Here is a 22,628-nt window from a genome sequence, read left to right as displayed (position 1 = left end):
GCTATCACACACACCCCTGGGTAAGAATCAGAAATTTGTGAATAGCAATAATAAAAATCATCATATACCAAGTAATGCAAATCATGGGTTATTCTGTGGCAACTGTCAACTATGTTAAGCATATTTCTCCATTTAAAAAATTGCAGCTCTAAAAACAGAAGGTATGAAATGTTCCACAAGTAGGACTTTGTAATTTTATTGCCTCCTAGCTGAGTCTCACCACATTCTTCATAAACATTGAAAGGGCAACACATTTCAAGAAATCTGGCCTCTTTCTGGAAAGAAATGGTTACTATATTTACACCAGGTCTCCTAAAACTGAAGATTTGTCAGAAAATCTCTTTTCAGTGTGTTTAATTCACCCCCTTAATCATTTGTATCTAGTCATTTTCATTGTTTGCTCTGTGTAGTTCATTGTCCACTTTTTTGGGTGGGGAAGGATTATAGTGATGGAAGAGGGATTATTTATTGAAACAGGAATATGTGGCTGTGAAATCATAACCATTGGCAGAATAAGTCTGAAAGTTTACACCTGAAACTGCTTTTATGTTAATTAATGGTGTTTCTTTTGACCCTCTTCCCCCAGAAGTATTATTGTGAATCATACCTGTGGGTAACCCTACCTGACCCAATGTGCCTAAAAGTGATCTAAAAACATGCAGTCCTGTGGCACTGTAAACACTGAAAATTCAGAAGTAGGTCTTACCCACAAAAGGCTATTTACCTAATAAATGCATTTGTTAGTCATTAAGGTGCCACAGGACTGCTTGGTTTTTGTGATGTTACAGACCAACCCTCCGAGGTCAGCAAAGAGGTCAGCACTCCTTTTTGTGATTAGTATCAGAAGGGCAGCCATGTTAAGTCTGTATCTCCAAAAACAACAAGAAATCCTGCAGCACCTTATAGACTAACGGTGGCTTTTGTTTGTTTGTTTTTTGGGGGGAAGGGGAGGACCCAGCAATCATGAAGCACTTAAAAGACTAGCAGAATAATTAATTAGGTGAGATTTCATGGGACAGACCCACTTTTTCAGACCTATAGCATTTCCAGTCCAGACTCAGTTGTACAGCACAGAGGTCCAAAAAATTGCAATAAAAACTGACAGATGAAATACAAAGAACTGAAGGAGGCGGGTGAGGGATAGGAAGTGTCCTGCCTGTGATAATTACCAACATCAAAGGAAGGGAAGCCGTCCTTGTAACCTGTGAGATAATTGCCGTACTGGTCACGCCAAGTGTTACTGTGTCAAATTTGACTATGACACCCAGTTCACACTCTCCTAAGGTACCATGCAGATGTCACGTATCTGACGAAGCGGGTCTTTGCCCACGAAAGCTTACGCCCCAACACATCCCGTAGTCTACAAGGTGCCACAGGACTTCTCGCTCTTTTTGTGAGTGAGGCTGAACTTCTGCCCACGCACCATTTGCACAGCGCTGGGAGACGAGCCTGCCTCGGACCTCGCGGGCACGCGGGGGAAAGGAAGACTTTTTTCGCCATCTCAGTGAAGCCAGCGGGGAAGCGCTGCGGGAAAGACTCGCTGCCTCGGCTACCTCCCCCCCCCCGCGGGAACCGCTGTCCTTAGGGCCGGCCAGGCACACCGTGGGCTGACCCGAGGCTACAACGGCCGAAATTTGGCACCCCCACCCCCGGGAGCCGGCGCGCGCCGAAGCCCCGCTGCCGGAGGCGGCCCAGCGACAACCCAGGGATGAGGGGGCGCGGCCCCACGCCTGCACCACGTGACCGGCGCGCGGCTCCGGCTCCCCGACAACTGACAGCTCCGACTCAGACCTGACACATCCACTGCCGAGAGCTGTGCGGAGCCTGCAGGCGCCCTGGGCTGGTCGCGTCCCACGGGCGGGGCAGGGTCGGGTCGCACAGCTGGGGAGCCAGACACGCACCACAGCGGTCCCGAGTAGGGCTCAGGGGCCGGGAGTGAATGTTAGCCCGGCTGCAGGGTAACTGCCACCCGCTCGCACAGGGGCGAGTTGAGCCTGGAGAGTGGCCGCGCCCACCTCCCTTGAAAACTACCCGACCGGGAACTTCCAGAAGAGGGCCTGGGGTTGGGCTTGCACACGCCCGCCGTGTCACACCGCACCGGGGTGGGGGGAGCCCGCCTTCAGCGCACACCGCCGGCCCGAGCGGTGACTCTGCCCGCAAGCAACGTGCACGTTCAAGTCGCATGGCAGAGGGCGGCGAGGTTTGCTCACTGCCAGCCACCGCGCTGTCTAGCGTTGTGCAGGCGGGGCGCCGGGAGGGCTGTGCCCCGCTCGCACGCAGAGGACTCGTCACCGCCGCGCCGTTTACAGTGGTTCAGGTTCCTTCAAGCTAGAACACGTTGTTTTTTTCCTGGGCTACGCACGCGCACGGCGGGACTCAAACGTATCTGCTCCCCGGTGACGTCCTATTTCAAAGTGGGTGAAGCTGAACCGGAGCGAGGCGCCTATGAGGAGCGTCCACACGCCGCGCTGTTACGGCTAATCCGGAGTCACGCCCCGTGGGTGAGGCAAACTGCCGGGTCGGGGCAGAGGCAGCGATCTAGGTCAGGTTAGACCTGCCCAGTCGAGGGCAGAGCTGTGGATGTGGCAGGGCCTCAGCCCCGCCCCCGCGCCTGGCTGTCGGGCAGAGGAGCCGCCCTCCAGGCGGCTCAGGGTGGAGTGCGCCTGCGCGGGCCGCCCGGGTGGCTGGGCCGTTCCGTGGCCGGCGGCGCGGGACCATGACGGATTACAGCGAGGAGCAGCGCAACGAGCGGGAGGCGCTGGAGTCCATCTACCCGGACTCGTTCACGGGTCAGCCGCGCCGCCGCCTTCCCTGCTGCGGGCTTTGCCTGGGCTCCCGCCCTGCAGCGCTCCTTCTGACCTGGGGCTGGGGCTGGGGCTGGGGCTGGGGCTGGGTCCGGGTCCGACCCCCCCCCCCCCGGCTGCGCGGCACGAGCCTCCTGGGAATTACCCCGGGCTCCCCCCGCAGCGGGGGCGGCAGAGGCGGGCTGGCCTGGCTGAGAGCTCCCGCTACCCGCCAGCCAGCCGCTTCGCCCGCTGCCGGCCGCTCCGTACGGCCCTGCCTGGGGCTGGCTCGCTGGGGCTTCTCACTCCGGGTTCTCTCCCTGCCGCGGCTCCTGGCTGCTAGGCCACGCGCCCCTCGGTCCCTGGCGCCGGCTGCTCTGGGGCGGAGCGCCCCCGTTGCGGCGCGTTCCAGCTGGGGATCGCAGGCGGGGCTCTTGCGGGCACTTGGGTGGAAGTGAAAGCCTAGAAAGCTTTAACTTGGTGCCCGGCTCAGGCTTTTCTCTCTGTAAAACAGTTTCTGATGCTCGTGAGGCATGTGGCACTGTTGAGCAGGTAACAAATGCTCAGTGTTCCTCCCTACTTGTTGCGTTAGCAATACCTGGTTTGTTTTCTTTTTCTAAGATAGTCAGAATGGAGTATTATGATCACTTAGTGTGCCTTGCCCCCCCCCCCCGCCCTGTAAAACAGAAGACACAGGGTTTCCCAAAAATAATTTCCAAAATCATTTTTGTTTATTGTTCTGTAAAAACTTTTGAGGAGAAAGAAGGAAGTAGTGGTAGATCCAAGCTCTTGGTCTGTATTGTAGCAAATTTGTAAGTGTCACAGTTTAATTCTTATTGGATTCTTGTTTAATTGTCCTGTAGCTTATTTCAGTCTTTTAAAATCCCTGTTAATGTTATTTTAGCTTCTTGTTAGAAGAATATAAATTTATTACTGATGACTCAGGGGCTATGTCTACACTGCAGAGATCTTTTGAAAGACGGTCTTCCAGGGGATCTTTTCCGAAAAAGCATCTTTTAAAAGAGTGTGTCCACACACACACAAAAAAGCAGATCAAAAGAGTGAGCTGCTCTTTTGAAAGGGAGTATCCACACAACTCCTGGTCTTTTGAAAGAACAGGCCAGGGATCGAAAATTATGACAGCTCTTTCAAAAGAAGGGCCCTGCGGAGCAGCTACACACTTCTTTTTTTTTTCCCCAAAAGAAGCTTTCAAAAGGGGGTGCTCTTCCTGAAATGGGAGGGTGATTTTGAAAGGCGCACCACATTCTTTCAATTTCCTTTCAAAAGAATACTTTTTGTGTGTCGATGGTCCATGACCTCTTTCAAAAAAGCCCCCTTCTTTCAAAAAGTGAAAGGATGCTGAATCATTGATCGTACCATGCATGCAGAGAATTTTATGGTAGTTTGCAACAACAACAAAGCTTAGGACAGATTCTAAGACTTGTGAGTGAAAAATCGTTCATTTCACATATTTATATTTCTGAATAATTAGATGACATTGACTCTAGCTTCCAAGTGCTGCTCCAGACCATGGACTGTAGTACAGTCCTCCTGTGACCATTATTCCAGACAATGTACCATATTGTCTAGCCTCTCTTGTCTACACTGGATGGTCAGAAAAGGTTGTACAAGGAGCTGGAGCCACTAGTCTGCAAAACAGTTGGTCTCCTACATGCCCATCCTTCTTCCCAGAATATGCACAGTTGTCACAGAGACCCCTTTGTGGTGTTGCTCTTCTAGGAGCCCCCTACATAGCTGTCATAAAGTGCACAGCTGGTGGCTAGGACCATGTCTTGTGGCCTCGGGTGAATTTAACTTTTCTAAGTTGTTCAAAGTTGTAACCTGTTAATTGCCTTCACCTGTCATATCACCTCCAGAGTTACTGTTAATTCTTTGAAGCAGCATCCATTCACTTGTTTGCTCTGAGAAGTGCTTCTGCTTTTTTCAAGGGCTTTTAAAAATACCAATAGGAGCTGATTTCTGTATCAGAGAGTTTGGGCAAATTTTTCCCATAATAAAGATAGAAATGTGTCCTTTACTACTGTTCTGCTTATCAGTGAGACACACTGGTAATGAATGGGTGGTGGTTGAGCAGCTGCATTTATACCAAAAAAGCATGTGATATTTAGTGCATACATAATTCATTTAAAAAAAGACATATTCACCATCTTTTACTCATATGATTTGTTCTCCAATATCTTCACGTAGGGAAACTTAACGAAGATCAGGTTTGCACTGTATCTATTTCCTTTTGGTGAACATTTTGAGAGATTGGTTTTACATGTACCCTTCTGAATAACAGAAAACAAAACAGACATTGAATCATCTAGAATAGAAAACTGTTCATCTAGAGAAAAAACATAACGTATTGGATACTGCTTCTTGGAGACCTAAAGATGTTACAGTTTAATGAAATAATAGAAGTACCGTAGCACCAATATGCTAGTAAAGAAAATGTGTCCTATTCTAAGAATCTCTTATTTATTGTTTGTTTACTTTTTTGTTTTTCTGCAGTATTATCAGAAAACCCAACAAGTTTTACTATCACTGTGACATCTGAAGCAGGAGAAAATGATGAAAGTAAGTTGGTCATAAATTCCAAACATCACTGGGGGAAAACTTTTCTTTATAACATCTGAAATGACAAGGCCTGATGTGTTTTAAAATATTATTCCAAGTGTTTGTGATCTTGGGATTATCACTGGTAGATATAATGTGAAATAACCTGTTGTGCGATATCTGGCTGTCCTCTTGTGAATGGGCTGAGAATATCAGGTAAGGCTACAGCTATAGAATCATAGAATTCTAGAGCTGGAAGGGACCTCAGGAGGTCATCTAGTCCAGCCTGCTGCATAAAGTAGGATCAAAACAGTTTATAATTTTTTCCTAACTGTTGTTTGAGCACTCTTAATCTACTGTTGATATGTTCTGATTAGTAAGTTATGATTTAGACTCAATTCCTTGTGATACATAAATTGTAGTTTGCTCTTACAGCTAGAATTGTAGTTATCTGCTGGATATCATCCTGCCTCTGTTAAAGTCGGTAAGAGCAGGTCCTCAGTCAGTAAAACATAACTGTATAAAATGTAAATTTTACATATGTAGCAATTCAGAACATCAGGAAGCTCTGTCAGTCATAACAACTGTCCAGTATGTCCTCCTATCACAAGCTAGCTGCTTTGTACTCAGTCTCTGGTCATTGTATCATTGCTGATTAGGGTATTTACATAGCAAGTGTAATACAAATAGGCTATATGGTGGTTTAGAGCGAGAAATACTTCTGGTGGTGTGGTCTACTGGGCTGGCTCAGAATTGGGAGCAAAGGATTCCTAAATTCTAATCTTGGATTTGCTGTTAACGCACTTAATAGACCTGGAAAAGTCACTTAATCTCTCTAACTTGCTTTATCCTTTAAAAGGGGACAGTACTTGCTGATCTGCTGTACCTCAGAAAAACATAACATAGACTAATTACTGATTCTAATGTGCATTGAAGATGTGAATAGCTAGTAAGTGCTTAGAATTATCTCATGTAAAGAGAAACTTTCATAGCACATCTGAGAGTTAATGGTATATTCAAACTAGGGCTGTCAAGCAATTAAAAATGAATCGTTATTAATTGCATGATTACAATATTTAATCATGCAATTAATTATGCTCTTATTAGAATACCCCTTACATAAATATATTTGGATTTTTTCACTCTTTTAAATACATTAATTTCAATTACAACAAAATATAAAATGTATATTTCACACTTAATTTTTATTTTAAATATTTTCACTGTAAATAAAAAATACTGGTTTTTTTTTTCAGTTCACTTAATCCAAGTACTGAAGTGCAGTCTCTTTGTCGTAAAAGTTAAACTCACAAATGTACAATTATATACAAAAATAACTGAATGGAAAAATAACAGTGTAAAACTTCAGAGTCTACAAGCCTGCTCAGTCCTACTTCTTTTCATTCAGTCACTCAGACAAACAAGTTTGTTTGTATTTGCAGGGGATAACGCTGCCCTCTTCTTTAGTGTCAGTTGAAAGTGAGAATATACAATCACCAGGCACTTTTGTAGCTGGCATTTCAAGGTATTTACGTGCCAGATGTGCTAAAGATTCTTGTGTTCCTTTGTGCTTCAACCACCATTCCAGAGAACATGCGTACGTGCTGTTGATAGATTCTGCTCAATAACAATCCAAAGCACTGGACCGATGCCTGTTCATTTTCTTCATCTGAGTGAGATGCCACCAGCTGAAGGTTGGTTTTCTTTTTGGGTTCTGTAGTTCCCTCATTGGAGTGTTGCTCTTTTAAGACTTTGGAAAGCATGCCCCTCACTTCTGGCCTCTCAGATTTTGGAAGGTACTTCAGATTCTTAAATCTTGGGTCAAGTTCTATAGCTGTCCTTAGAAATCCCACATTTGTACCTTCTTTATGTTGTATGTTCCATGAAAGTGTTTTTAAAATGAAAAATATGCTGAGTAATCATCCAAGACTTCTATAAAAACATATGGTATAATGGGGGTAAAACACAACGTGAGACATACAATTCTCCCGCATTATTTTTTTAATGAGCATCATCAGCATGGAAGTGTGTTCTCAAGAATGGCCACAACATGAAGGGACTTGTGACTCTTTAACATATCTGGTGTGTAAATACCTTGCAGTGCTGGCTGTACAAGTGTCATGTGAACACGTTTCCTCTCTTTTAGGTGGTGCTGTAAATAAGAAGCAGGCGGCATCTACCGTAAATGTAAACAAGCTCGTTTCACTTCGCAGTTGGTTGAACAAGAAGTAGAATTGATTTGACATGTAGGCTCTAAATTTTTACACTGTTTTTGAGTGCAGGCATCTAGCACAATCTACATTTTTAAGTTGCACTTTCACAATGGATTGCACTATAGTTAGTGCTTGTGTGAGGTGAATGAAAAATACTATCTCGTCTCATTTTTACATTACACTACAAATATTTATAATTAAAGTATAAAATGAGTATGTATTCTATGTTGTAATGGAAATCAGTATATTTAAAATGTAGAAGGAACATCCAGAATATTTAATTAACTGTGTGATTAAAACTGCAATTAATCATTATTAATTTTTGAGTTAACTACAGTTAATTGACAGCACTAATTCAAACAAACTGTCATAATTACAGCATGTATATAAGGGGATAGTTCCATTACAATATTGTTCTTAATAACAAAACAAGATTCTTACACTAAAGTAAACCTAAGCATTACGAGTTAATATTTATGAAGTATGAGGCTGTCATAGTAAGCTGTCTTTTGTATTGCAGCTGTCCAGGCAACCCTTAAATTTACCTATGGAGAAAAATATCCAGATGAAACTCCACTTTATGAAATAGTCTCCCAGGAGAACCTTGAAGATAATGATGTCACAGAGATATTAAACCTTCTAGCACAACAAGTAAGGCAAATTAAAATATATATTTATTTATTGAAGTCATTTCATAAATCATTGGTTTGAGAAGTGAATTGGGGACAGTTAATTCTGTTGCTAACCGAAACTTAGAAGTACAAATGTCTTATGAAGTGATGTGTGCATTCTGTTGTAGGGAGTGATTGTGACATTAACTTGTTTAATTTTCTGAACTGGAAAGACTGCTTTTTGACAGTTATGAAACACTGAAAGTATATAGTTAAAACAAAACATTTTGTGAAGATTTTTTTTTAAATAAATGCCATGTAAGAATAACAGTTCAGCCATATAAGGATGCCTGATCTAGATTTAGAAATGGCCGTATTAAACAAGATACAATGAAGAGCTGTTAAGATGATCACGGGAGTGGAGATCCCATGTTGAGAGAGTAGACTAAAAGACTGGACTTGTGTGGCCTGTGGCTTGGGCTGTACTACACAGGTTGATGTGAGGCAGCTTATGCTGACCTAATGTTAGTGTCTTAACTACAGCCTTGATCCCGACAATATTAGTACCATATTACACCAATATAATAACTCCTCCTCCCAATAGGTGTAGGGCTGATGTCTGTGTAGGTAGGATGATGCACGTCCTCTATGTCGGCACTGCTTTAGTCTTATAAGCTGTTGGCTTTTTTGTCAGTTCCGCTGCAGGAACCGGAAATTGATGAAGTCAGGCAACTAGAGCCCAGCTGCTCCTCATTTCCCTAGAGAGCTGCATGGTTAGAACAGGCTAGAAGGTGGGGCAGCGGAAGCTTGCTCCTGGCTGGGAGCTGGGCTGAAAACACTGGCTGTGGGAGCCCACACCTGACTGGGAGCTGATCAGCTTTGTCACTATCACAAATTCCTGAGATGTGATATTGACAAAGCTGCCTGGCTCTGGACAGTGAGGGAAGACTAGAAGCCAGGGTAGCTGAACACTGCTCCTCAGGCATGACTCATACCTGCGTTGGGTGTAGGAGGAGCAGCAGTCTGCCAGGAACCTCTGGAACAAGCAGATCTAAGAGAGAGGGTTCTCAGCTCCCCACTCTTCTCATCTTAGACTGCTGATAGCATCCCTGATGAAGGTGCATGGCACTGACCAAAGGAGAGTAGCGTGGACATGCAGTAATTACTGCAGTAGTTGTAAGTTGACAGAACATAGGTTGACTTAAGTTTCCAGTATAAACTTAAGAAAATGATTAAGAAATTTCGTTGTTTTCTGTGAATATATTATGGGGCTAAACATCATGGAGAATGAAGAGATAATTAGTCCTTTAGCCTATGCTAGCATAAGTGGGTATTTACTGTCCAACAGATTCAGATGGTTATTAGAAGGTTTCGGTCAGGTGGGGTTCTGGAGCTTCCCAATAGGACTTGTGAGGCAAACAACTTAATTTGTTTGTGAGAGAGCTGGACACATTTACACGTGGAATTGAGCAAAAGAGTAGGTAGTGATGGTGAAGAGGCAGGACTTGGCATCCCTGGAGATCCTTTCTGCTTCTTTTCTGGCATTCCTAAAATCTCTTGTGCAAGAGTTTCAGCCAGTCACTTGTTGAGATCAGGAAGGGATTCTTCTTTTCCCCTCCACCTACCTTCTCCCTCACCCACCCCCATGCATTTGGTGGTGAGTTGTCCCCCCACACTACTAGCAATTCCCCCCGCTTTTTTCTCTGGAGTATTGAATGGCAATACCTGGAGATAGGCCACTGTGTGGGCTGGTGCTCAGAGGTGACACCACAAATTCTTTCTCTCAGGTCCCTCCTGGCTGATTCTTTCTCACATATGCTTAGTCTGACTGATCACTGGATGGGGTTTGGGTATGATTTCCCCCCAGGTTAGGTTGGCAGTGATACTGGAGCTTTTTTTCTTTCCTCTATGCCGTAGGCACGGGTCCTGTGCCAGGATCATCTGGATGTATATCTCAATTTAATCAATATCTTCAAGTCTCAAGCACTGGTCCTTTCTGTTCTCTGCCAGTGGCATGTAATAGTTTAATCTTCTGTGGGCTGTAATTTTTTGGTTTAATTTTGGTTGTTGGGTTTAATGCGTGGGTGCTGTGCGGTGTTGGTGGCCTGTCGGTATCCTGTGATATACAAGTGATCAAACAAGATGATCTGCTAGCCCTTTCTGGCCTTAAATGCTGAGTGTGGCAAAGTAGAGTTAACTTGTTTCCTGTTTCAGGGTCCACAAAAAACAACAAAATACTGGAAAGCTCTAAATAACACCTCTCCTGCTCTACAACTTTTGCTGAATATGGATACTTTGGATTGTTTTTAACTGTTTTGTATAAATGTTACCCTGAATTAAGACTTCTGAAATAAAGAAGAACATGCTAGGTCTTTGGACATCTAGGATGTAAGGATGTATTAAAGCACTGAAGAAAGAAACTAAAATCAAGACAAGATCTTGCTATTAACTCTGACTTAGCTGAACAATCCTAGCATGCGTGTTTCTCATAGGACTGGTAACAGCAGTGAGAACTGGGGGCACCGTGCTGGGAAGCCCCTCACTCATTACCATATTGGCACCTGCAATTGATTACAAGCACTTGTCAATATGTCTGCCCTACAAATGGGAGTGAGCCTACTGATGTTACTAGACAGACTCATGCTAGGAGGGCTCACATTGGCATGCTAAAAATAACTGTGGACATTATAGCTCTCAAGACCACCCAGCTCCCTGGGTTTGAGCTTGAGTTGCTAATATCTTTTGTAAGGTATAACCCCTCTGTCTACAGTGAGATCACCTCCTAGTGAGTTGTCTGTTTGAGACTGCCATCTTTCATGTTTCAGGCAGAAGAGAACATGGGGATGGTAATGATCTTCACTCTAGTGTCAGCTGTACAAGAGAAATTAAATGAAATAGTTGATCAAATAAAAACAAGACGAGAAGAGGAAAAGAAACAGAAGGAAAGAGAAGCAGAGGAGGCAGAAAAGGTAGGTGAAATATTCCATTTTCAACGAATGATTTTCTGGTTTCCCTTCTGTCAAAGCTGTTCCCAACTTTGACACGGAGTGCAGAAGGTGGGGACCCGCAAGAGACCTAAAAATACCCTGCCTCTACAGGATTCTGCTTAAAAGCTTGCCAGTGCGACCGATTCTCTGACACTGGGAGATAGTTATGATCCCCTGAGTGAGAAAAAAAAAGGCACGTCTCCCTGTGGGGTAACCCCCAGCTCTTAACCATCCCTTAGGAGACAGCTTGGAAACGGAGAGGAAGAAATTAAGCTGCAATCTGATAGCTGACCTTTCTGTCTTAGGCATGTCTGTATACAGACACTTCTTTAGGAAACAGGAATCAAATCATTGTCTTTAAAAGAGATTCATTAATAACACCAAAGATAGAGTATGTCAATAAAGTGATAAAGCACATATGTTACAGAGCAACATAAAAAAAAGTAGATAAAGACACAGAGAACTATTTCTCTGGATTCATTTTAGAAGTTATAGTGAACAAAGGGTAAATCAGTCACGGTAGATTAAAACACAAAGAATTACTTCCCTGGGATTCAATTTAAAAGTTAGAGTGTACAGGGGAGTACATCAGCCAGCCTGAGAAGTTCCATACCAATCCCAAAATAAAACAATAACCTGAATGCATCTGACTAAACCTATGCTTTCTGCTTACATAGCCCAGATTTCCTTGAGGCATGGATATATGCTGAATTCCTCAAGCCTGTTTAGGCTTAAATATCTCCATGTCTCTCCCCTCTGGCTCAAAAGAAAGACTCAGGCTACATCCATGCTACTTGAGAATATTGATTTTAAGTCAGTTAGTTCGATTTTTTTCTAAGTGCCTGTGCTCACTGTAAATTCCATTAGCTCAATTTATGGAGCGCTAAAATTGCCATAATATCGATACCATAATATCATAGTAACATGATGGATGTAGCATTCAGTTCGAACTTAAAATTCCGAATGAAGGGTAGTGATGAAGCACCATGTCTTTAAATCAAATTCATTAGCTTCCAGACATGTTCCATTTGGGCCCCACGGTACTCCGCTCTGGCCTCTTCCATCTCCACTGCTCTCAGCTGTGGAGGAGTTAGGCTACAGGAAGACTGTTTCAGTTTGGCACCTGGAAGCCCATGGTTGTAGGGTCATGAGAGGCTGAAAAATCTTCTTTCTTTTTGTTTGCTAGTAGCGTAGCTGTGGGGTGTGTGGTTCTGTGTATTATACCCCTGCTAGCTGCTTTTTTTTCTGCGCTGCCTGGTGCCAGCCACTGCTGCCGCACCCCACCTCCACCTCCGCACCATGTAGCAGCGAGGCTGTGGGTGGGAGGTCATGCGTGTCTGATAGGACAGGAACTTCTTTTCAGACGTTTACATGTTGTCCCACCCCTCTCATCCCCTCCCTTCCCTCCCCAGGAGGCGCCACGCAGTCTGGAAGTTTCCTTCGCCCTCATCATGTGGCAGCTAGTCTGTGAGTGGGGGTTGTGCTTGCACGAGAAACTTATTTTCAGCTGCTTACATTTTGTCCTGACCCCCACATTCCCTCTCTTCCCTCCCCCCGGAAGCGCCACGCAGTCTGTAACTTTCCTGTGCCTAGCCACATAACATGGCTTGACCCCAAACCAGGAAGGGATGTGCTGTGCATGGTGCCAGGCAGCTTGCACGCAGTGAGGGTCGCGGTTTTCAGGGCTGGCTGTAGCCGGGGGTGGTCTTGCTGCCTGGGTGATGTCTCCCTTGGCAGTCTTGATTTTTGGAGCTGGCTGTAGCCAGGGGTCTTTTAGCTGCCCCAAGCCATAATTGTTTCAATGATTCATTGCAGTTTCAGTGTAGCACCCCTGTCTACTTAAATATATTCTTCTTTTAAGGGTCTTCTTTGCCAGGACATCTAAATCCAGCTCCAAGCCTGCAAAGATCCAGTCCTTTTTCATCCCGTTTTCAAAAATCTTTCGGCTGGGTCAGCTCTAGTACCCATCCCCTCCCCTCAATTATAAAAAGCCCATCTCTTATAAAGGCAAGCCAGACTCCTGTCTGGAAAAAGGGTTGTTTGTTTAACATGGCAGGGGAAGGAGGGGAATGAAACGTGTGAAGTTGTCGTCAGATACCCACGTCTACTTGCAAGGTATTGTTTTTCCAATGCTGCACAAGTGAAAATAGCCAGAATGCTACAGGGCTCAGAGAGCTGTGGGATAGGCTCCCACAATACACGGCTGCAGCACTTGATTTAAGTTACTTGTGTGTGGCAGCAGTAAGTCGATTTTGTGAGGAGCATGTGGGAAGGTGAGGATGCTCAAAATCGACTGGATAAAACCCAGTGTTAAAACTGAATTTATTAAAATCAATTTATTAGCTTGTAGTTTAGATGCAGTCTCAGTAGGTAACTGCTTCAGTTCAAAAAAATCCCCTCTTTTCCCATTGGTTCACGTGGCTGCTTGCCAACAGAGAACCTTCTCTCCCTGGGTTTAACGCTTTACAAACATTCATTCATGATACAATCCCCAAATTACAGATGGAGGGGCGGGAGGTGGGTCCACACTGGCTGTAACTTTCTTCTTGAGGCTGAGGAGAAAACATAGTTGATGATACATAGGCACACTTCAACGTTACTATGGACTACATGCAGAACCAACAGAATGCTCTTTCATTTGCCTCCACTGAAGGATTTTTTCCCCCCTTTGTGTGAACCCACCGCAGTGCAGAACGGTTGATCTGCAGTTGAAAGCGTTGTCCCCACATATATGTTTGTAGTTTCTTGCCCTGTTTGCATTAAAACTGCTCCCACACTCGCAAGTGTTTGTGCTGACAGTGGGCCCTGATTATAGTCTGGGCCCAATAGTACAGGGTTAGACCTAAGGACAGTCTTAAGCTGCTCAAAAGCTTCCTGACACTTGTCAGTCCACTTGACCCTGTTTGGTTTTGGTCAAGTCAGTTAGTCAGCTGCTGTGGATTGGCTAGCAGTAGTGTTGTCTCAGACACTGGTAGGCCAGAAACGGTGTTGAAAACTTCAGAAGAAGCTGTACTTTCAGCACGACTTTACAGATTTAATAAATCATAAATACTGCACTTTCCAGGTTAAAACTTTTTGATAATTACTGACTGTATAATAGCTTCTGACTTTACTTACGAATGTTGGGAGCATGTTCCGTGATCAGTCCACTCCCTTTGGAACCCCTCCCAAAAGCACAGAGAGTGGATGTTGACATCATCCTTCTCGCCCAATATTCTTCCCTGAAATGAGGGAGTGCCCATTTAGTGCCAGCATATCCTCCTTCATGTGGCTTTCATTTTAAATGGATGGAAGGGGAGGAATGAGAGCATACTGCATGGCACTCACGCTGTTGTCGGATGTTGAGCAGCCCTTGGAGGGGAGGGTCTGTGGTCAGATGCTGAAGGTTTGAACAGTCTACACAGTTTTCTGATGTGTCCTCTTCCTCCTTAGAATATGAGTGCAACCGAGGAGGGGGTGGGGGGCAGTTGCACTCTTCCGTCTTAGTAAATTATCCTAATGTTTATTGGTTCTTGGCATACAGTCGTTTCAGCCATAAAGCAAATATTAATCATTACTCTGCCACTGAAATCTGACCTTTTTTCCATTTGTAGCTATGTTTCCATGGCACTCCTGTTACAATTGAGAATTTCCTAAGCTGGAAAGCAAAGTTCGATGCAGAGCTCTTAGAAGTTAAAAGAAAAAAGATGAAAGAAGAAGAGCAAGCAGGCAAAAATAAATTAAGTGGTATGACTTTGCCATTTTTCCATGTTTTCCGATATGAGACCAGCATGTCAAATGTTGAAACCACATCCAAGAATTTTTATTTTTTATACTAAGAGGTTTGATTATTAATGGGGAAAATTTATCTTCTTAGTATCTTATCGTTGTGTCTTTGGTGGCTTCAGCATATGTGTTGGAGCAAGCGTGTGTCTTAAGTGTTGCCTTTTCCTCATATGAAACTCATTTACGACATCAAGGAATGGGTAGGAAAGTGGAGAGCGGCACAGTACGATAGTCTTTGTGGCGCTGGAACATATAGATTGCCAGCTCCATCTTGAATTATTCTGCTGAATGTACATTTTATTGGTTCTGATTCACTACTGAAAAACAGGTGATACCTGTCATGTTTCTTCGTCATGCGAGTTACATTTGTTAATACAATCTTTTGTCCTCTGAGAGGTTTAGAAGCAGGTTTTAGTGGTGTTGAAATAGTCTTACTGTACCTATAATTCAGTTTAGTCTGCCTGTAAGCAGGGGGAAAGCATGAGTTACCTGGAGGCACTGCCTAGGGAATAATTCGACCCCTGGGCTTCCCTCTCCATCCACTACCTCACAACTCCTGCACAACTTGATTAGGGCTGCAGCAATTGCCTGTGGAGAGGAGTAGTTATTATGGTCTGTCTTTGACCCCTTCCCTCCCATGCAATTACAGTCTCTTAGAACCACATCTTCTCTTTTTAGGCTCATGCTGGCCCACTGAAAATATCCGCTCCATGTTCAAAATCAGGGCAGTGCTTCAGAGCTTGAGTCCATGGCTTAGAAAGGGTGACACTCATCTGTAGGCTTTCTGTGTGATTAATGAAGAGAACCAGGGTTGTGCCCACAAAGCATATGTTGATATCAGACATGGGGCCTCGGATACAGAGGTACTGACTTGGATGGAAGTTTGACTGAATAAGGACCTCTGAAATTTGCCCTTTCAGTGTCAGTGTTTCTTGCAGTGTATTTGTGGTCATGTCAATGCTATGTCAGCCCCAGGAGATGTGAGAGACCAGAAGAGTGATGTTATATCTTTTTACTTGATTAACCTCAGTTGGTGAGAGAAAGAAGTTTTTGAGTCATGCAGAGCTCCTCGTCATGTAACTTGTGAGGCTATATGCCTTTTTAAATGTATTAGGTTAAATGCATGGAGATGTGTGTTTGAAAAGATTTTGCTAAATACGATATGTTTTTAGAAGCTGTGTAGTAGCAATACAAATATAGAAGTTTTAAACAATTTAGCATGAACATTAGGCATATTATAGTCTTTGAGTAGTTTGTAGAATCAGTATAAAATGAATTTCCATCAGATTCTTTAAAGATAAGTAATGTGGGCATGGAAAGATTCATGTCCACTTTTATAAAAGGTTCCTTTTTACTTCCCGTGGAGTCATGGTAAGAAGGGGAATTGAATATATATTGAATGCAACAAACGTGGACCTGATTGGCCCATGTCAGTGAACAGAGATGATGATTTTACCTGTCGATCTGACCTGTTAGATGTAAGCGATCCACAATCCCCCCTTTTTCCTTCCTGATGCTCCGGGAGCACCGTGTGCAACCTCCAAGCTGCAAACAAGATCAGAGTAGACATGTGGGTGTTCCCCATCTCTCTCCAGCAGACAGCATTGATGCAAACAAGATCAGAGTAGACATGTGGGTGTTCCCCGTCTCTCTCCAGCAGACAGCATTGATTTCACCTGAGGCTGCAATAATTCTTTCTTGGAGCCCTTTACCAAAGCCTATCTCACCTGTAAGGAAAGGGATCCCAGAGAGCTGAACAAAAAAAAAATGTAGCTAGTCTAAGTCTGAGCAAAATGCCTTGGGTCCATTAATCAACAAGTGTTATTTTGATGAAATTTAAATATTAAAATTCTAAAATGCCCTTGCAAATACTCACATTGCATTGTTTTAGTAACTACATTCCAAGCTATTACTAATTTTAATATTTATTATTCCTTTTAGGAAAACAACTATTTGAAACAGATCATAATCTTGACACCTCTGATATTCAGTTCTTAGAAGAAGGTAAATTTCTGTTTTTTCCCTGTTGCATTATTGAAAGATTTGGTTAGAAATCTGATTAAACTTCAAATCAGTTGTGTCATGTAATAATGGTTAAAGCTAAGACTTTGATTGCTTTTGGTAAAGTCGTGGACGGGTCACGGGCAATAAATAAAATTTCACAGACCCCGTGACCTGTCCTTGATCAAAAATAATCGTGTGGGCAAGGCTAGGTGGTGGGGAGGAATGGCGTCCCAGCAACCATAGCAGGTGGCACAGCCCTGGGGAGAACGAGCCCCTGCTCTGGATCTGGCTGCAGCTGTGGGATAGGGTTGTGCAGCGCCAGCCAAGACCCAGCCACACAAGTGGGCATAGCACTTGGTCATGGGAAGCCATGGGGGAGCACATGGCCCCGCGGCACCAGTGAGCAGAGGTGCACGGCCCTGACTGCAGCCCCCAGGAGAAACCATGGAACTGGGGCTTCAGGGACGTGATTCTAGCCAGGGCCAGTTGAAGAGCAGCAGTTGAAGTGTAGAAGTCCTGCAGGTCTGGTAAAGTGAGGCAATCCATGACTGCGTGAACTCCCATGACTAAGCTATAGCCTTAATTATGCTTAAAGCTGTCTTAAGTATTTGTTCAGTGTGGGGAGAACTTCTTTAGCAGAAATGCTGTTTTTTCTAAACAGCAACGAAGGGTCCTGTGGCACCTTATAGACTAACAAAAGTTTTGAGCATGAGCTTTCGTGAGCACAGACTCACTTCATCAGGTCTGTGCTGAAGTGAGTCTGTGCTCACGAAAGCTCATGCTCAAAAGTTTTCTGTTAGTTTTTTCTAAACAAACTCAAAACAAGTAGCAAAATATATGTTCTTCCAAACTGGTTTTCAAGAGTAAAGTTAAACTATAGTAATTTACTCATGTAGCCAAGGCCTTAACTCAGTTGATGCACAAGAAGGAATAGAATTAGTCTATCTTCTAGCTTTCTTCACTTTTTTTTAGGTCTAACAAGTAAACAGTAAAAATGTTTTTTGTCACTGATATAAGCAGATAAAACTCTGAATACACACAAGAAGCAAGACTGAGGAATTGGAAAATGTGTATTTTATGCAAGTCCTTTGCAGGCTGCTTGAAATGAAACAGGAAATTCACCTTCTTAAACATGCCATGTTGACCATGCCACTAACTTCTGTAGCAGAATCATAGAATGCTAGGACTGAAAGGGACCTTGAGAAGTCATTTGAGTCTAGTCCCCTGCCCTCATGGCAGGACCAAATACTGTCTAGACCATCCCTGATAGACATTTATCTAACCTGTTCTTAAATATCTCCAGAGATGGAGATTCCACAACCTCTCTTGGCAATTTATTCCAATGTTTGACCACCCTGACAGTTGGGAACTTTTTCCTGATGTCCAACCTAAACCTCCCTTGCTGCAGTTTAAGCCCATTGTTTCTTGTTCTATCCTCAGAGGCCAAGAAGAACAAGTTTTCTCTCTCCTCCTTATGGCACCCTTTTAGATACCTGAAAAACTGCTATCATGTCCCCCCTCAATCTTCTTTTTTTCCAAACTAAACAAGCCCAATTCTTTCAGCCTTTCTTCCTAAGTCCTCTTCTCTAGTCCTGTGATCATTCTTGTTGCTCTTTTCTGGACCCTTTCCAGTTTCTCCACATCTTTCTTGAAACGCGGCACCCAGAACTGGACACCGTACTCCAATTGAGGCCTAACCAGCGCAGACTAGAATAGATATACATTTTGTTAAAACATATTAGGGTCTTCAAATTTTACTTTTGATGAGCTTCACGTTAAAGCATTAACTCTTAAACCATGTGGTGGCCCTAACTCAGTGGGCATCTGGTGCTGCTTCTGTCTGACAAAATGCCAGCTGACTTCAGCAAAACAGGATCTGGCCCTAAGTGAGAGTAGGGCTGGTGTCCCCCAGCATGGGCACATGAGTGAGGTGTGCATGACACTATGAGAGAGAGTAAGAAACTGCAGTTCAGTTTTAAATAACTTCACTTTAATATAGTGCCATATTGTCATTCTCCTATTAATATGCAGTGGGAAGAGGGTGGATAAATCTCAAACCTTTTCTATAGTTTCGTCTTTTGACTGGAAACAGGGACCTCCTGTGAAATGTGCACAGGTGAGAAATATAAACCTGAGATTGTTTTAAGTGGCCAGCAGATGTCACTGCTGTTCCACACAGACCCAGATACTGAGAATGCAGATTTTATCAGCCATTTATTTAGTTGTCTCAGAAGGAGACTTGAAAACATACAGACCTGCACCTCTGGCATCTGTGTGGTCTAGTGTGCACTAGAAGCACTACGATAGCACAGCTGGTACATATGCAGCTGCATTGCTGTAGTGGTTCTGGTGAAGGCATTGTAAGCTGACAGGAGAGTGTGTAAAGCCACCTCTTTGACAAGTGGTAGCTTTGTTTGCAGGAGAAGCCCTTCCAACCACAAAGAGCTGTCCACACAGGCATGTGGCTTGATGTAACTTATGTCACATCCCTGACTGACAAAATATAACCAGTAGTGTAGACAAGTCCTAAGCCTTACTGTTACTGCATTTGAATCAAATTTGGGGTTTTATTTTTTGTTTTTTGGAAAGAAGGGGAAGAGGTACAAATGTTGGAATTTTATGTTCTGCCATTTTTCATTAGACATCATAGTTAATTTAATTCTAAAACTCAGTTTTTCCATCTGTGTAACATAACTGACAATGCTTCATGAGCTAAATTAGTTGAGAGAGAATTATTGTTGCTTGATGTGCTGGAGGAGGAAGGTTTGAAGCACATGGAAAGGTCTCATGGTGGTCTAACCAGTATTATTCTAAACTTTTGTAGGGCAGATGTTCTCAAATAACTTTGCAGTAGTTGCTGTCCTGAAAGCATTGTGTAGCATTACCATGTTAGACGAGTGTTTTGAGGTGCTCTGTTTCTAATATTCCTGTAGGCCCTTGTTTTGTACTTAAGTGTACACACACACAGTCCTATTGACTTTTTTGTTTGTTTGTTTGTTGCTCGCTTGTTTTTGCAAAACTGGGACCACAGAGACCTTTAAACTTCCAGGACTCACTTTGGAATTATTCAAAGGTATCTGGGTATATTGTTTGGTGAATCATTGCCATCTCTTGCAACTAGCAGTGGTAAAATCACTTTAAAAATGGACTGTAGATATTTCACCTGTCACAGTTAGCTCTCTTAAGCACTGGAGTGGTAAAAGCTTCTTTCTAGTTAATAAGAAATGTGGGGTGGCATTTTCCCTCCACCTCTCTTCATTCCATTTAAGTTGATATGTATGAAGCAAATAGTAAAGTTCTTTAAATTTTGGCCAGCAATGTGGAATAACTTTAAAGAGCAGGTAATGCAGAATTTTTCTCCATGGTGGAGTGAAGGACTTTACGGATTTTCAGTTAGCTTAGTGGCAGTCAACCTTTGCAGACCCCTAAAAAATTTCAGATGGAGGTGAGCACCCCTTTGGAAACTGTAGCCAGTCTGGGGACTCCCACTCATCTGCCTAATGGAGAAGTAGCAGAACAATGAATTTTTCTTTTTCTGTCTGAAGAATGACAGAGAAGATCTTAATTTTCCTCCCTTCTTTCATAAAAATCCATAACAAAACACTATTTCTTTTTTTCCTTGCAGCTGGAAATAGCGTGGAAGTGGATGAATCCTTATTCCAGGAAATGGATGATTTAGAGCTGGATGATGAAGAGGGTGACCCTGATTACAACCCTGTTGATTTAGATAGTGACTAGACTGAATTTGCAGAATTGGCCATGTCGTTTATATGTGTGGACACATGTAGGGAGAAAGAGGCAGTCAGGAAAGCCACAGCATCTGTGGCTGTACCGAGCATGTATTGGTTTTCATTTTTGAAGGAAAAAACCAAACTATTTTAATTTCAGGAGAATACTCTTCTGATGACTTTCATGTTAATTAATAAATTGACTTTAACATTTCAAATGTGAAATGTTAGGCATGTTGTTAATCTGTACGAAGTCTGGAAACCCCACACATCTATTCTCTCCCCCTTCCCACTTCAGTGACTGGCCTTGAAGAGATACTGCAAGATGAAAAGGTGCTAAAGCAGATGCTACATGTGCTGCAGTACAAAAACACCTATGGTGTTATCTTCATCCTGAGATACATGTGGAAATTCTGGAGAAGATATGGGGAGTGGTTACTATAAAACTGCTGTGTCTGTGGAACTCTGCAGTGCTTGAAATACAACTTATTAATGGTGCTTATAACCACTCTCATTCATTAATGTCTGTAGAGAGGCTGACTGGTTGGTTACCTTCCCTTGACATTCCATGTTAGACCTCCTTCCTCTTCCCCCTACTACAGCAGCACAGTTAACACTGCTGATGTTAAAATAGTTTCTACATAACAAATACGGTTGGGTAATTTGGCCATTTCAAATTACACAGTTTAAAATTGACATCTTAGACACAATTTGTTTAAAAAAAAAAAGTGAAACCAGAGCAGTGAAAACCCTTTTATTTCTGTTGTTTTCAAATTTCAACCTTTTTGGCCATAATCCAGACAAAGAATTTGGAAAAAAATTCTGAAGGGTGCGGAGGCCTTGAAGTTACTTTTAAAAGTTGAATAGATCGGTTTGAAAGCCACCTTCTCTCTTGAACTTGTACAGTAGTTAACCTGATTTCAAACAAAGTTACAAAAATAATTTTAATTAATGGGACTTATGTTCTACAATCAGCAGAATTTAAGACCAAATCTTTATAGTTACACTTGAGTAGCAGTTCAGAATACTCTTAGTATTGACAAGCCCATGGAATCTGGGTGTGAATCTAGTTGACGTTACCATTGTTGAACCCAACTATAGTGAAAAGTCTTCTCGTGCAAGGTAGAGCGAAAGAGTCCAAAGCTTCAGGCCCCAGCATGCACATGTTGGTCCATCAGTTCTCTTAGGGGTTACAGTGCCATAAGCGTGATTTGTGCTTTGTTGCACTGTTTTGTGTTCCACAATAGTGCATCTAGGAGAAGAACAGTCGGATGGCTGGAAGGTCACAAGCTATTGAGATGGGTGAAAAATGGAAGGCAAGTGCTAATGGTAAGAAGATGTAGCAAGTCAAAATGGGTATGAGGGTAAAGAGGATGCTGTATAGGTCTTAAAGTGGAAAATAATAATTTAAATGGAGAAACAAAGGAAAGAGTGAATAAACCAAGGCAAGAGAGATGAAGTTAAAGTGAATAACTTCAATGAGGAAGGGACAAGACACTTTTATTATAATTCCTCTGTAGTTACAGTTCAAGCTGCAATAGATGTTGGCTATTGTCCATCAGTTATAAATGAAAATTCAAGGATCTCTGTGTTGCTAAATATTTTAGCCGATGTACTTGTTTATGAATGTGGTCTCTCTCCCTCAGACAAAAAATACATTTATAATGTAATAACATTTTTCAAATATGCTTTGAGGCTTTTTATGAATGATTGTTCAGACAACAGCTAAGCATAAAGCTTATGGCAAGAGACAGGTCTTTGAATAAGGTGGGATTGGGGGCTGCCATGCCTCTAGATGGAGGAGGCTTATGTGCACACTTTAAATGTAAAACATGTTTTTAGTGTGACTACATTAACAACAGTATCGGAGGGGTAGTCTTGTTAGTCTGGATCTGTAACAGCGATGGAGGGTCCTGTGGCACCTTATAGGCTAACAGAAAAGTTTTGAGCATGAGCTTTCGTGAGCACAGACTCACTG

The 22,628-nt window shown here is 43.1% G+C and overlaps 1 protein-coding gene across 3 annotated transcripts; it reads left to right on the top strand.

Moving 5' to 3' along the window:
* Nucleotides 1-2,647: 2,647 nt before the first annotated feature.
* On the top strand, nt 2,648-22,590 carry RWDD1 (RWD domain containing 1). 3 transcript variants are annotated; one of them, XM_074988809.1, is made up of 8 exons: nt 2,739-2,789; nt 5,298-5,363; nt 6,931-7,036; nt 8,076-8,206; nt 10,992-11,135; nt 14,747-14,879; nt 16,860-16,922; nt 20,548-22,590. In XM_074988809.1, exons 2-8 carry the CDS (start codon nt 5,355-5,357, stop codon nt 20,658-20,660), a joined length of 699 nt encoding a protein of 232 aa, XP_074844910.1. In that variant the 5' UTR covers nt 2,739-2,789; nt 5,298-5,354; the 3' UTR covers nt 20,661-22,590. The 3 variants fall into 3 exon arrangements, with proteins under 3 accessions (XP_074844909.1, XP_074844910.1, XP_074844911.1); XM_074988808.1 differs by lacking the exon at nt 6,931-7,036 and having other exon boundaries at nt 2,648-2,789; XM_074988810.1 differs by lacking the exons at nt 2,739-2,789; nt 5,298-5,363 and adding an exon at nt 7,489-7,588 and having other exon boundaries at nt 7,020-7,036.
* The last annotated feature ends 38 nt before the right edge of the window (nt 22,591-22,628 follow it).

The sequence above is a fragment of the Carettochelys insculpta genome, chromosome 3 (genome assembly GCF_033958435.1).
Source record: "Carettochelys insculpta isolate YL-2023 chromosome 3, ASM3395843v1, whole genome shotgun sequence".
Taxonomy (NCBI): domain Eukaryota; kingdom Metazoa; phylum Chordata; order Testudines; family Carettochelyidae; genus Carettochelys; species Carettochelys insculpta.
Note: the sequence above shows the minus strand (reverse complement) of the source record. Positions and strands in the feature narration are given on the sequence as shown.